Raw genomic sequence first — 15,747 nt, forward strand, 5'->3', positions numbered from 1 at the left:
ATTTGAGAAACATAAATACTGAATGACAACTGAGCTCCATCTCTTTTCTTACACCGGAGTATAAATGTTCACCACTCACCTGTCTGTTCTGGTCTTCAGCCCCCCACCCCGAACATCACCATTTGATTTTTGGGACTGTCAAACTCGCATCTTTGAGCAGCGCTGGATTTGTTTCAGAATCTTCAATCCCAAAGAGAAATGAATGAACTCGCTGAACTTCTGTGGAACAAAGAACTGTAAATGCTCTAAAGAAACAAGCTTGCCTTCGCAACGGCAGTTGACAACATAGGTGTGGAATTGTGTGTGTACGGAGAGAAAGAGAGACATGTCGGAGACTTCCTTGTAAGAGCAGATCTGTTAAGTGACTCCAGTCAAAGGCAAAATCTCCCAAAGTCCCATTGTCTTACACGGAGCCCCAGGCAGAGCTTTTGACACACTTTTGAAATGTACACACACATATTCACCTTTGACTTCCAATAAAAAGCTATTGTACACCTAAGGCTTGTTTTTTTATTAAAAAGGGTGAGACTGGATCATGACAAAAGCTGCCACTGCGAGTTATCTTAAGAATCTTTGCAACCGACAGACAAGTTATTAGTATAGTGGTACCTTGGTTGACAAACTTAATCCGTTCCAGAAGGCCGTTCTTAAACCAAAGCATTCTTAAACCAAGGCGTGCTTTCCCATAGCAGCGGGGGACTCCATTTACAAATGGAACACACTCAACAGGAAGCGAAACATGTTCTTATTCCAAGGCAAAGTTCACAAACCAAAACACCTACTTCCGGGTTTGCAGCGTTCTTAATCCAAGTTGTTCATAAACTAAGCTGTTCTTAAACCAAGGTACCACTGTATTTTAAATCAGGGGCTGTTAAAGAGTGTCTCTCCAGATATTCTTGAACTCCAACTCCCATCTGAAGGCAGCCTGTATAGGGAAGTTTTTTTAAAAAATGTTTTATTATGTTTTTTATGTATGTTGGAAGCCACCCAGAGTGGCTGGGGCAACCCAGTCAAATAGGTGGAGTATAAATTTTATTGTTATTATTGAATAAGACGTCCCTGTTTTCATCAGAGAAATGTTAAATGAATAAATCAAACCATGCATTATGAATGTGATCTAGGGTTGCATCCCTATTAGTTCATCATCTCATCAGGTGGGTCATATTGTCACCAATGTGGAAGATTTATCATTGACATAATTTATCAAACTTTCTGGGAAGGCAGAATTATGTGCCCAAGCAGCCTGCTGTCGCCGCCGCCTTGAGTTTTCAAAAATATGGGTTTGCTTGAGTTTTAAGGAGCTCTCTGGAGGCAATGAAGAGCAACAGCTAGTAGGGTTGTCAAATTTTAATTTCAAACTAGTGGTCTTCAGGAAAAAAGCCAAGGGACAGACAAGGGAGTAAAGAACTGTTATCAACGAACTGTTGTTAAATGAAATTTAAAGTGGATTTGGCACTACAGTACTTCCTCAGGCACAGGTGCTGAAGAATTTTGAGAGTGGCAGAAATGCACATTGTTTAGGTTGTGACTGTTCCTTGCTACCCCAGTAAAATCTGAAGCATTTTTTTTTTAGATGTCCCCTCAGGCAAATCTTCTGAGGGTTTTGGGAGGGACATTGAAAGAATTCTATTGAACCCTAGATATTTTTCCAGACTCATTTTCTCCACATGAACACTAGCATGAACACCAAGTTGCATATTGACAGATTCATGATTGAAACTGCTGGGAAAAGTTCATCCACGATCGAGGGAAAATGTGATGGGCATTCTCTCTAGTGCTTCTTCATGTCATTAGATGCATATAAATGATTTAAGTGTATGAATAAACTGAGCACAAGCTTCGGGTTGCAAGCTGGCATTCACTTTTGCAACCAACTGCCTTTGCACACTGCATAAAAAGAGCACAGCCTCAAAAAAGCACGTCTTTTGGGCTCTGTGGTCTCACATGGGAACACGGACTCAACACGTTGGAGAGTATGAATTCACAATAGTTTAAAGTGGTATAAGACTCCTTTAAATGTATAGTGCTGATGGGAGCTCATGTTCTGGTACAATTTGAGCAGGTTTTTATGATAATACTCAGAAGTCATGTATTTCTCTGGTATAGCCATCATATTCTCAATCATACTATGGTGTGTATGATGTATTATAGCCAAACTTGGTCTCCAGATGTTTTGGAACTACAACTCCCATCACCCCTAGCTAACAGGACCAGTGGTCAGGGATGATGGGAATTGTAGTCGTAAAACATCTGGAGGGCCATGCCTGTATTAAGGGAAGGGTAGCACCTCTGGTAGGGACCCAGGTGGCGCTGTGGTTGGGCCACTGAGCCTAGGGCTTGCTGACCACAAGGTCGGCGGTTCGAGTCCCTGTGACGGGGTGAGCTCCCGTTGCTTGGTCCCAGCTCCTGCCAACCTAGCAGTTCGAAAGCATGTCAAAATGCAAGTAGATAAATAGGAACCGCTACAGCGGGAAGGTAGGCGGCGTTTCCATGTGTTGCTCTGGTTTGCCAGAAGCGGCTTTGTCATGCTGGCCACATGACCTGGAAGCTGTACGCCGGCTCCCTCGGCCAATAATGCGAGATGAGCGCGCAACCCCAGAGTCGGTCACGACTGGACCTAATGGTCAGGGGTCCCTTTACCTTTAGCACCTCTGGTAGGGACCCAGGTGGCACTGTGGGTTACACCACTGAGCCTAGGGCTTGCTGATCAGAAGGTCAGCGGTTCGAATCCCTGTGACGGGGTGAGCTGCAGTAGGAAGGTAAATGGCATTTTCTGTTCACTCTGGTTTCCATCACAATGTTCCATTGCTCCAGAAGCAGTTTAGTCATGGTGGCCACATGACCCGGAAAGCTGTCTGTGAACAAACACCGGCTCCCTCTGCCTGAAAGCGAGATGAGAGCCGCAACTCCACAGTCGCCTTTAACTGGACTTAACCATCCAGGGGTGCTTTACCTTTTTACCTACACCATTGGCCATTGCATCAGACTTCCTAGAGGGGTTGGTTAGACCCCTTAGGGGTGGCAGCTGCATTGCAATTATGGAGCTTTATCTTCACTAGGGACCCAGGTGGCGCTGTGGTTAAACCACTGAGCCTAGGGCTTGCTGATCAGAAGGTTGGCGGTTCGAATCCCTGTGATGGGGTGAGCTCCCGTTGCTTGGTCCCTGCTCCTGCCAACCTAGCAGTTCGAAAGCACGTCAAAATGCAAGTAGATAAATAGGAACCGCTACAGCGGGAAGGTAAACGGCGTTTCCATATGCTCCTCTGGTTTGCCAGAAGCGGCTTTGTCATGCTGGCTACATGACCTGGAAGCTGTACGCCAGCTCCCTCGGCCAATAATTCGAGATGAGCGCGCAACCCCAGAGTCGGTCACGACTGGAACTAATGGTCAGGGGTCCCTTTACCTTTACCTTTAGCACCTCTGGTGGGTGAAATGTTGTACTCTTTCTGGCATAGTTTGTCCACCTTGGTCCCCACTCAGCTCTCACCTGTGGCTTCAAGAAGCTGTCGGCATGTGACAGTGGCTACACCTTGGGAAAAGGCTCTGACTGACTGGCTAAACCAGGAAAAGGTACTGTAGCCTCTTTGTGTTCACCAGAGCCCTGGATTACCCTGTTTCATTCTGGGAGGAAATTACCCTACTGCCATTCTTATTGTATCCCATGTGAGATTGCACAAGCTTTCTAGTCTTCCCCACGAGCCATACGTGCAACTCAGCACAGCATACTGAAAAAGACAAGGCCCTTTTCAAGTTTCTTAGTCAAGCAATCCATCATTAAGTATATTACCTTGCCCCATAAATGCCCACCTGACCACTCCTGTCTGCAGAAATGGCACTTTCACAAGTGCTGCATGATTTTGCTTTTACACATGCAAGGAATGGAAGCTTTAGTGTGGCAGCCTCTACACTTTGGAACTCCCTGGCCATTGATGTTAGTACCTGATTTTATTTTGCCATTTTTGAGGCTGACTTGTTTTTAACATCTGGATTTATCTAGTGTGTGTGTGTGTGTGTGTGTGTGTGTGTGTATATATATATATATATATATATATATATATATATATATATATATATATATATAGTAAACTACTTAGAGGTTTTGGTGATTAAATGGTGCCTAAATCCTGTTAAATAAAACAGGAACAGTCAGATGACTCAAGTGCTAAAGAATAACTTTATGTTATGACTTTTTAGCTTTGTCTTGGCTGGCTTCTGTATCAAAACCAAATACCTCTATCTTGTCCACCACCCCTTTCTGGTCAGAAATGCAAAATCAAGGATGCTATTCATTATTATTTTTTCTGAGAGGGGAAAATAATGAATCCCACAGCGTTTCTTTTTAATAACTGTTCAGCTACAAAATTTTATTGGTATCCTTTTATGTTCCCTCTAGAGGATGTAATGCACAAAAGCATTGCCACGGAACATATAAAATTACAAATGAAATTTATTGTAAAAAGTAGAATGTCTTCTAGACTGGTGTCAGTATTTATTTTCATTCATAAAACAAAGCCAAAAAAAAGTTTGCAGGTATAATATATTCATTTGTCAGCGAGTTCATGGGTGTAAATTGCCATCCAACGTTATTGACTGATATAAGACAGATATTGAAAAGACAATTTAAATGTACTCTTCCAAACATAAACTGTTCCACAAAAGCACTGTAAAAACTCCGTCATGGTTTTTATTTTTTCTGTTGTGCTTCACACTTATGGTTAACTACATAATTTGGTTGTGTCATAATCCACTGTGTTTGGCAATTTGGCATTGAAGGTCTGCAAAGCGGACTGAATCCTCACCACCTCACTGGTAGACAGCTTGAGTCTATGACGCAGCAGGCATGAGAAAAGGTCTAGACGACGTTGTCCGGGTGGAGAGAGTTTATTTACACGGTCCCTTATCTCTAGTAGTTGCAAGAGAGCAGAGTCCTGGGATCCCTGAGTATAAGGGTAGTCCAGCTGCAAAATCAGGTCCCGGATTGCTTCCGGGTCAAAGTGCATGCTGTAGCCGAACACTTGGATGTTGTTGATTTTCATGTAGCCCAGGTTCCGGGAGGGATCGATAAACTCCAGCGGTTCGTAATAGATGCTCTCATTGCCATTGGGGCCATTCGACTTAATACGACTCCTCAAGTAGATGTGGACCGTTTCAAAAAAGGTCTTCCACTTGTTGCCTAGAGTCAGCGTCCAGTTATAACACTGAAGCGGTAAGTCCAGTTTAGTCCGCTCCCAGTCTGGGAAACTGTTTTCATTGACAGGCATAAACCAACTCTCGGAGTGGCTGCCTCCAAAAGGGTTGACATAAACAGCCAGGACAGGCTCCAAGGTGCTGTTCTTTGTTAGGCAAATTTGGAGAGAGAGACCCAAGATCATATGGACCAGGCTGGATTTGTATTTGTTGCTCTTCAGAGTAAGGAGCATCCTTTTGCGCCAGGAGGGGTCAAACCAGCTATTGAGACGCATGTCGTTGCTGATGAAGATTGCATGGACCTCAATCCGGCGGTCCGCTTTCTGCAACAAATACTTCATCTCCAGATCTTGGAGGTCTGTCTCAAACCCAATGTAGTGCTCTGTCGAGTCTGCCACCTCAGGCTTGCAAAGCCCTTGGCTCAGCATATACCCGGTGTTACAGGTCCCACAGCGGGTACGGTTGTCAGGGGCGCAGGTTAAGCAGGCAGAGCCATCTCCCACAGCGCAGGGCAAGGAGCCAAGGCAGGCGACCTGGTCATTTGGGCATGTGCAGGAGTGAGTCTCTTCAGAAAAGCTGCCCAGCAGGCCATTCTCATTGCAGTAAAGAAAGGACTGGATGCGGTTCAGCCAGTAGGTAGAAGACCTGTGAAGCAGGAAAAAAAGCAAAATGCACAGTGAGATGGAACCATAACAACAACAACAACAATTTAATAATAATTTAATAATAAGAATAATAATTTATTAATACCCCACCCATCGGGCTGGCTTTCCCCTGCCACACTGGGCAGCTCCCAACAGAATATTAGTAATAATAAGAATAAAGCGATAAAATATCAAACATTAAAAACTTCCTTAAGCAGGGCTGCCTTCAGATGTCTTCTAAAAGTCAGATACAGTGGTACCTTGGGTTACAAATTTAATTCATTCCGGAGGTCCATTCTTAAGCTGAAACTGCATGTTTTCTCTAATGGGGCCTCCCGCTGCTGCCCTGCCACCGCAGCACAATTTCCATTCTCATCCTGGGGCAAAGTTCTCAACCCGAGGTACTATTTCCGGGTTAGCGGAGTTTGTAACCTGAAGCATTTGTAACCCGAGGCACCACTGTAGTGGTTTATTTTCTTGACATCTGATGGGAGGACGTTCCACTGGGCGGGGGGGGGGGCACTACCGATAAGGACCTCTGCCTGGTTCCCTGTACCATGGCTTCTCACAGTGAGGGAACCACCAGAAGGCCCTTGGCGCTGGACCTCAGTCTCCGGACTGAACGATGGGAGTGGAGACGCTCCTTCAGGTATACTGGGCCGAGGCCGTTTAGCGCTTTAAAGGTCAGCACCAACACTTTGAATTGTGCTCAAAGGTAGCCCCGCGTGGATCGCATTGCAGTAGTCCAAGCAGGAGATAACCACTCCGGCGAGACAGTCTGTGGGCGGAGGGCCTCAGCCTGCGTACCAGATGGAGCTGGTAGATAGCTGCCCTGGACACAGAATTAACCTGCGCCTTCAGGGGCACAGTTACTCCATTCAGGACTAGGGAGTCCTCCACACCTGCCTACCCCCTGTCCCTGCAAAAGAGTACCAAGATTCTAATCACTTTTGTTCTACAAAGAAAAAGACACAAACGGCCATATGGTGGGCACTGGTGGTGTTATTACTCTGAAGGACCCAGATCTACATGTTGGGTGGAGCTGCGACATAAACTTAACTGTAACTTTTGCAACATGTTAAGGAACAAATTGTTGCTTGGAATACATGTGGTTCCCTCCCCAGCCACCCTCAATAAGTCAAAGTCTGGGTCATCCTGAGCTCTGCTCAGTGGCCAACCAGATTCTTCAGGAAGCCAACAAGCAGAACTTGAGCCCTCTCCTGGTGGGGTTCCCCAACTATTGGTATCCAGGGGCATATTTACACTTATGGTAAATATATAGCCATCTTTACTAGCAGCCTTTGATAGCTTTATTCTCCACAAATCGTCGATTCCCCCTTGAAAGCTGTCCAAATTGGCAGCCATTACAATGTCTTGTGATAGTGAATTTCATCGTGCTTGCTGAAAGATTTCCATATTGTTTATTTTAGTAGTCCCAGGCATAATTTCCTGAATGAATCGTAGCACAATGATCCTATTGATGGGCAGATGAGCATTGTCTGTGCACACCCCCCCCATGTGCAAAACAGATGAAGATACTCTTATGTTTCTGCCATCTCATTTCCCCCCTTCCAAGTCCAAAATTAAATGACAATGGGAACCAACAATGGAATCTGGAGTCTAGATTGGAAAGGGAGAGTTTCCAGGAAAACAGACCATGTGGAAGGACAATGGTTGAGAGAAACAGCGATCTTCATTGTAGTTTTCCAGGATAGAATTGCATGGATTGGAGAGCATATTTTGGCAGTGGCTGTGTCGGTTCTGTTTAATATTGATGAAGGTTTCTGCATGCTCTTTTGCTGTTCAAAACATGCTGTGGTGCAGAAAATACAAGAGGCCAAATGCACTGTTGATTTAAGAGGTGAGTAAGTCAGCATGGAACTGCTCCAATAATTGACATTAGGGAATTGTAGTTTTTCTTCTGTACCATAAATGAGATGTTAACAAGACCAGAACATGGGAAAGCTAAAAAACTACAACTGAGATGAAATAGACCAGCTCAGGTATTCACTTGGATAATAGCAGGTGTTTTTTTTTTTGTATGATGTTCTACAGACATCTAAATTAATATGTACTGAAGGCATTCCACAAGGCCACATAAAGTTCCATGCACATAACCTCCCTTTTCCTTTATGAGGAAGGGGGAAGAATCAGGGTGCCATTTTTATTAGGCTTCACGTCACACATGTGATTATGTACATGGTAGCAGGAGTCACACCATGCTTAGCCTCCACTATTTGAAGACTGCCACATCCTGGCTAACTGAACTGGGTCATAATCAGGTCAGGTATCTTATATAAATTAGAAAGAATTGGTTTCTTGGTGCATTAGCTTCGAAAACACTCATTGTGTCATTGGCACAGTGAATACTCATTGGTACAAGGTACCCCTGGGGAAACAGGTACAAAAAGAGACATCACAAAGATGTCTTCCAAGGTCAGAGATGCCACTTAAGGCCAAATTGGAGGTTTCAGGGAACACTTAGCTGTCACTGTGAGCTGTAACCTCCTGTTTCTTTCTCCTCTGCGATTTCTAGTAAATAAAAATATGTGACATGACATCATCATATCCCAAGTTTTCCTGATCCTGGAAGCAACAGCCAATGCCATGGAGTAGGAATCTAGCTGCATTCAGACATGAGGTTCATTGCATTCGGGTTTTTTTTAGTTATAATGTTAGTGCTTTTATCCTGATTATCGAATATTCCTTTTACACCACATTACATGTTGCATTATTGCTTTTTGACCGATATGCTGCCAAGTCGCACTCAATTTCAAGTGGCAGGAAAGAACTATACACTGTTCCATTTTTCGTCTTGTGAAATTACAGATGCAAAACTGCAATTTTCCAAGTTAAAGGGTTTGCAAAAGATTTTCTTCATCCCCTAGAAGCAATGAACATGGTAATGAGCACTCCTAAACTTCCACTAGATTCTCAGAATTGGCTTTTATGTCATGTGAAAAATCATATAAAAGATAGAAGCTATCAGGTAAGGAAACCTCAGAAAAACGTAAACCGCTGTCTGAAATACCTTAAAGCACAAAAATGCCATGGCACATGTTTTATTTACATGTTTCTTGTTCATTGTGTGGTCTGTGGTCTTACCTTGAGCAACCCCATTTGTCATATGCTCTCCATTGTCACGCTCTGTGACAAGAGAAGTGTGCCAATATTCTTCAAGCCCATTCTACTCCTGAAAATCTCTTAAGATGAATCAAAAGATTGCGAGTGGCCTACAGGTTTATGTATTCCATCTCAAATCCTCCTCCAATGTGTTTTTCTGCTCTCTTCTATTGCTATTCATTCATGGTTTCATGTTACATGTGCTTCTATGCCAATGATGGTTAACTTGTAGCCAATACTTGCAAATCCACTCCTACACTGATTTCAGTCCATGGTTCATAAAGGAAGCACAATTTGTATCAGCCATGGTTTGTGTCAGTACACTCGTATAATGAAATAGTTTTAACTAAAAGAAAGGAGATTCTATTCAAGCAAACCCTTTAAAGCTACTTTGTGAACTAAATAGCCTGGTTCACACATAACACCATGGTTATTTGCTTGCTTTATGGTTTGTTCTTGGTTTAAAAACCTTGGTTTGTTTTAACTATGGCGTGGCATTATGTATGAACCCATCACACTTCCTTAACCATGGTTTGGTTGGCTATCCTACCCTAGATGATCACAAAGATTGCTACAAGGACACGAGGCAAGACTAGCTGATAAACAAACCAAAACTTTGGAGAAACAAGCCATGGTTTGTTTGATTGTTTCTGGGGCAACCTGCCATGATCTCCTGGTTTGTTAAACCATGGCTTAATTTTATGTGTGTATCAAGCCAATGTGTTAAGAATCTGAAAAGTCCAGGACCCTATCCGATTGGTTGCTTGCAGGTCTTTCTTCCTACAAATCTAAAAGAAATAGCTCCATATGTGTCTTTTGGCTCCATCTTAATTGGCCTGGGGAAACTTTGCCTGGTTCCTAGCAGAACAGAAACCATTCTGTTGCCATGCAGAGGAACGCTTCTCTCACCTGTAAGGTACTGAAAATAATGTGACGGTCTCTATTAAATGTAAGGATGATTTCAGGGGTGGCCAACTCAAAAGAGACTGTGATCTACTCACAGAGTTAAAAACTGGCGGTGATCTACCCCTTTTTGGGGTGTTCAGGTCAAAATTGATGAGCTTTTTTCAGGAAGGAGGAAGGCCCATTTTTTAGGGGTTCATGTAAAAGTTGTCAAAGGTTTTTTTTTTTGTCAAAGGCTTTTTTTAGGGGGAATAAAGCCCTGTTTCTTTGGGGTGCAGGGCAAAAATGTTGAGCTTTTATTAAGGGAGCCAAAGTTGTTGAGCTTCTTTGGGGGGAGCCAGTAATCTACCAGTGATCTACCACAGACGTCCAGTGATCTACCGGTAGATCACGATCTACCTGTTGGACGTGCCTGATTTAGACAATAGGGACTTATATTTCAGCACTACCCAAATTTCTCTCCTTTGTACTGCTCTTGAATCATTTAATAAATATCTCAAATTAGAAACCTGGAGTTGAGTAACAGACCTTTCCCTGAAGGATCACACCCACACTGACTAGCACTACTTAATTGCTAGGAGAAGAGCAGACACCATCTCCCCCCCCCCTTTAAAATACTTTCATTTTCTATGGGGACTGGGATCAAGAGCTACGTTTGGAAAAAGTGAAGATTCTGTATTTGTACACTGTTCTTGTATTTCAGATAGCCTGTTGCCGATTCCCCCCTCCCTTTTTAATACTTTTGCTGTTGTGTGATCCGTATTTTATTACACATTTATTAATATTACAATTGAATTTATATAACTGTTTTTAGATATTATGTTATGCATTGACTTTTATGCTCTATTTTATAAACTACCGGTACTCTGTGGTCTTTTGATGAAGCGTGTTATATAAATTTAAATAACAAATAAAACAATTTTCAAGTGTTCAGATAAGCTCTTAAATCACGGAGGTGGTAGCACTGCTAGGGGAGGCAGGGGAGGCAGAAACAAGACAACCTGTTTGCACCAAAATTTAACACAAATCCATGGTTAATAAAGAGAAGGGGAAAGACAATCGATTAAAAAAAAAAGGAATGGAATGGAATGGGTGGGTGGGTAAAAGTCTTCTTTTGGTTTGTACAGAGTTGTGCTACCTCTGTTGAGGTGGTCCAAACCTGGCAGATCCATTTGTGGGGTTTGTGGAATGTGATGCAGCAGCTAAAAAAGCCAACGCAATTCTGGGCTGCATCAATAGGAGTATAGCATCTAGATCAAGGGAAGTAATAGTACCACTGTATTCTGCTCTGGTCAGACCTCACCTGGAATACTGTGTCCAGTTCTGGGCACCACAGTTCAAGGAGGATACTGACAAGCTGGAACGTGTCTAGAAGAGGGCAACCACAATGGTCAAAGACCTGGAAACAATGCCTTATGAGGAACGGCTTAGGGAGTTGGGTATGTTTAGCCTGGAGAAGAGAAGGTTAAGGGGTGATATGATAGCCATGTTCAAATATATAAAAGGATGTCATACAGAGGATGGAGAAATGTTGTTTTCTGCTGCGCCAGAGAAGCGGACACGGAGCAATGGATTCAAACTACAAGAAAGAAGATTCCACCTAAACATTAGGAAGAACTTCCTGACAGTAAGAGCTGTTCGGCAGTGGAATTTGCTACCAAGGAGTGTGGTGGAGTCTCCTCCTTTGGAGGTCTTTAAGCAGAGGCTTGACAGGCATATGTCAAGAATGATTTGATGGTGTTTCCTGCTTGGCAGGGGTTAGGACTGGATGGCCCTTGTGGTCTCTTCCAACTCTATGATTCTATGAACTAAATAATGTGGGTTTGAGAGTCTAGGATACATTAATGTGTTAATCTCAGGGTCGTGAGTTCAAGAACTGTTCAAGTTGAGCAAAAGATTCTTGCATCGCTGGGAGCTGAAATTCGATGACCCTCATGGTGCCTTCCAACTCTACAATTCTATGATTATTACTGCAACAGGGCATGAAAAAGAAAACAGTGCCAATGCCTTTTCTTCATTAAATATAGAAATGTAATTGTCATTTTGTTGTTGATTCATTTATTAAAATGCAAGTTAAATTCTTCAGGTGGAAGGCAGTCTTACTGGCTAAAGTAATAACCTTTCTTGCCAACGAATTCTACCTATACTCAGTGGAAAATGCCCCCGATCTGCACATTTGAAGACCTTGGACTCTCCCAGACCATAGCAAAGCAGCTGCCTTAATTAGCCTGTGACCTTCATATTATTATCTTGTGCTGATCTTCTGCCGGTTATCTAAGGTCTGGCAGAGCGATAATGCCTTATACTTCTCCAAGATGTCAGAGCAAAAAAAAAACCAAACAGAAAAACGAGAGGAGACAATTTAACCTTTAAAAAGGTAGTTTTCATTATTTTTAATTAAGCTCATCAAACTTAAGTACTATATCAGACAGATAAGGAGCAGCTGTTTGTGAAGCTATCATGGTGCGCTCTTATCTTCTTAACAACAGATTTGCCCTCCTTGGTTGCTTATTGATTGAACAAAGTCACATACAATTTGCAAACCTCCTAGAAAGTTCATAACTTCTTACTCTGGGGGGAACGTGGCATTTAATATCAAATTTCTCCATTTGTATGTTTTAGATGCAAATGCTCTTTCGTTAAAATGCACCGTGAAATGACGTACATCAATACACAGCAGGGGGGGGGGGAATGCACCTTCCAGAATTGTATGTGTGCTGACTTATATACTCTGGGGCCAGAAGGCTCCCACAGCGTATTTTCAGCAGGATGCAAGATGTTCTACTATTAAGCAAAGAGGCTTACAAAATGAGACCTATCCAAATCTTCCCCAGGATGTTTGGATTCCGAATGATGGAATGTAATTTTTTTGCAATGGCACAGCTAGTTAAAGGAAAATATTCCATTTGTAGTTGTGAGCTGTGGTTGCAAAAGAAGAATTCTAAACCACTTCCAGTGAATTCAGTGTGAAAAGCAAGCCGTTTGTGGTAAGGATAAAGGACCCAGGTGGCACCGTGGGTTAAACCACAGATTCTAGGGCTTGCTGATCAGAAGGTTGGCGGTTCGAATCCCTGCAATGGGGTGAGCTCCCGTTGCTCGGTCCCAGCTCCTGCCAACCTAGCAGTTCGAAAGCACATCAAAATGCAAGTAGATAAATAGGGACCGCTCTGGCGGGAAGGTAAACGGCATTTCTGTGCGTTGCTCTGGTTCGCCAGAAGCAGCTTTGTCATGCTGGCCACATGACCCGGAAGATGTCTGCGGACAAACGCCGGCTCCCTCAGCCTATAGAGCGAGATGAGTGCCGCAACTCCAGAGTCGGACACGACTGGACCTGATGGTCAGGGGCCCCTTTACTATACTTGGGAACTCGGACTGGAGAGTTTTACTGCAGGTGATTCCATAGGCAAACTTGCATTCCATGCAGAATTTGAACTCAGTGCTAAAAGGAAACTCACTAGCAGCAGGGATTGGCTGTCCTTGAGAATTCCTGAGTGGAAATAGTCTAGGTAGGACTTGTATTTGATGTGAATTATAAAAAGGGCTGAAAGCAAGGCCACGTCAGACCTCTTGTTAGACTTTGACAAACAAGATGGCATGTGACGCAGTGAAAAATACAGCCTTTGAGATCAGAGAAAAAGAGAGCGCGAAAAAGTGAAAGAATGAAGAAACAAATGGAAAATAAACACCTCACACAGAAACTTACAGGCCATAAGCTCTTCTTGCAGAATTAAAATTTATGAAATATGCTATTACGAATGAAAGTCATGAAACCAGCGGCTGTTAAATAAAGGATCAAGACCAGAACTGTTGTAATTAAACTAATCAAGATTATGGAAGCAGAAAGAAAGAAGAACTTTGTACCCTAAAATCCAGCACATGGGAAGTCACCCAAAATTGTTTAATTTGGTATTTGAATTCAGCTTTTTTAATTGTATTGTAATTTGGTATCGTGATAATGTGGCTCTTATTGGATTGTTGTAATTAAAAATTAATAACCTGGCTGGGAAACAAAAAAATGGGAGTGTTCTGTAATGCTCCTAATGGTTCATTTACAGCTGCAACTATACCTCTCCCACACCTGATATTCTATGATGTCAGGTGTGGGTGAGGCTTGGGGAAAATGGCCTTGTGGGCCAAACTGGAATCCCATGTGAGTTATATGCATAGAGGTTCCCTATGCATTGTCAATAGGGAGAAAGATGAAATAGGAATGACGTATTAGAAAGGGCACTTAACCTTTTAATGTATTGATGACTCCAGTGTTAACAATGGCAGCTTTTGTTGTTGGAAAATGAATAGATTGCATTTGACAGCATTTTTTTTTAAAAAAAATAACAATTCCTAGATTCCATGGCCCCTACCTCTCAGAAAGGTATTTTCTGTTTATTATCACTTGTTTATGTTGACGAATACTACAGAGACTAAGTCTTAACTCGTTCCCCAAAGCAGTGTTAATAAGATTTTGCTTTTACTTAGTGCAATTTATTGACAGGGATGTGTAATCTTCAAAAAGGCAGTGCACTCAGGCACCCTTTAAATTTCTCCTTAGTGGGAAGCAACGAGCGGCCCTTGAAAGGATTAATTGAATGTATCTGCTTTTCATAGCGCTTTCTTAAAAGCTACCATTAATAATGGGGTAATGGATTGGAGAAGTCAACATTTGCCGCTTTGAAAAAAAGGATTCCATTAAAGAATATGTTGCTCTGACAAGTGAAAATATGGTGACTACATTCTCGAGCCTGCTGTGGCATATACTTATGTGTTATGTTGCGGGGTGAAATCCTTCCTCACATTTGTATGAGCCTCAACAAAGTTGTTTTTAATGGCTCTTGAGTACTTTAGATGACAAACTGCAGTACCTTGGGGGAAAATCAGCGCGGAAGATGATCTTTTTGCATCTTTGACTTTCAGAGGAAAACTATGCCTATGGATTTATTATTTGTATTTGCAGAATCTCTGAAATAAGGCGCCCTTGGCTACAGAGATAACAGGCTGTGGAATCCTGCCCACCAACACATCCAGCTCCCATCCGTGCAAGTGAATTCAGGATCACACCTAAAAGTCCATGAGGCTCCTGTAATACATTAGGGTAGTTGAAGTGGTTTTATACAAAATTGGCCAACTGGTACATCCAGCTCAGGAGTGGCCTCCAGATTTTGTAGGACTAAAACTCCCATGAGCCTCAACCTGCATAGCCAATGATGAGGGATGTGACAGTGTGCATTTCTTAGTGCAGAAAGTATTGATCTGATGTGTAGAGATCTTTCCTTTTCTAATTACTGTAATTCAAGAGGGTTCTGGAAGCTTCCCTGTGTGAAAGAAACAAGCAAAAGGTTCATGATGTTTGGGTTATTCCTTTAGAGACGCCGATTACAGCTGGCTTAAACTGGTTCTCTTATCTCTTTCTGTCAAGGTCATGCTGACTATAATAGGCCTGAGTTTCTCACTTTCTCTTTCTATCTCTTTTCCGCCTGGTGTGGTATTCTGTATATAGTGTTAAGGTTTAGTCTTACTATAAGTTGCTGTAAGTTTAAGATAATTTGGCCATGTTGAGTTACTGTAGAAATTGGAGTTCTTGGTGAAGTCCAGAAATAAACAGTAATGGTCAGAGTGTACCGAGTATGTTTGCCTACTTGGAGTTTATGTTTATTTGCCTCATTATCATACTGGGATTGATTCCTATTTGAATTCATCACTACATAAATAAAACCTTTTGAAGACTTACTTGAAATTCATCTTCCTCCTGGCCCGAGTTCTTGCAACTTACTGTTTATTTCTGTAAGTTTAAGATAAGTCTGCTGCAACTGGATTTCTTATGGACACTGCCAGTCCTAAATGTATTGGATTTGTGACCATGATGCTCATTTGCCTTCACTAGCAGTAAAGCTCT

The 15,747-nt window shown here is 42.5% G+C and overlaps 1 protein-coding gene across 2 annotated transcripts in view; it reads right to left on the reverse strand.

Annotated features, from left to right (window-relative positions):
• Positions 1-4,332: 4,332 nt before the first annotated feature.
• Positions 4,333-15,747, reverse strand: part of BRINP3 (BMP/retinoic acid inducible neural specific 3) — a 247,591-nt gene continuing 236,176 nt past the window's right edge. For both annotated transcript variants that reach the window (XM_088673731.1, XM_035123029.3), the window contains exon 8: positions 4,333-5,832. In XM_088673731.1, coding sequence (XP_088529857.1) covers positions 4,716-5,832 — 1,117 coding nt within the window. In that variant the 3' untranslated portion in view covers positions 4,333-4,715. The remainder of the gene's footprint in view (positions 5,833-15,747) is intronic.

The sequence above is a fragment of the Zootoca vivipara genome, chromosome 7, assembly GCF_965207765.1.
Source record: "Zootoca vivipara chromosome 7, rZooViv2.hap1.1, whole genome shotgun sequence".
Classification (NCBI taxonomy): domain Eukaryota; kingdom Metazoa; phylum Chordata; class Lepidosauria; order Squamata; family Lacertidae; genus Zootoca; species Zootoca vivipara.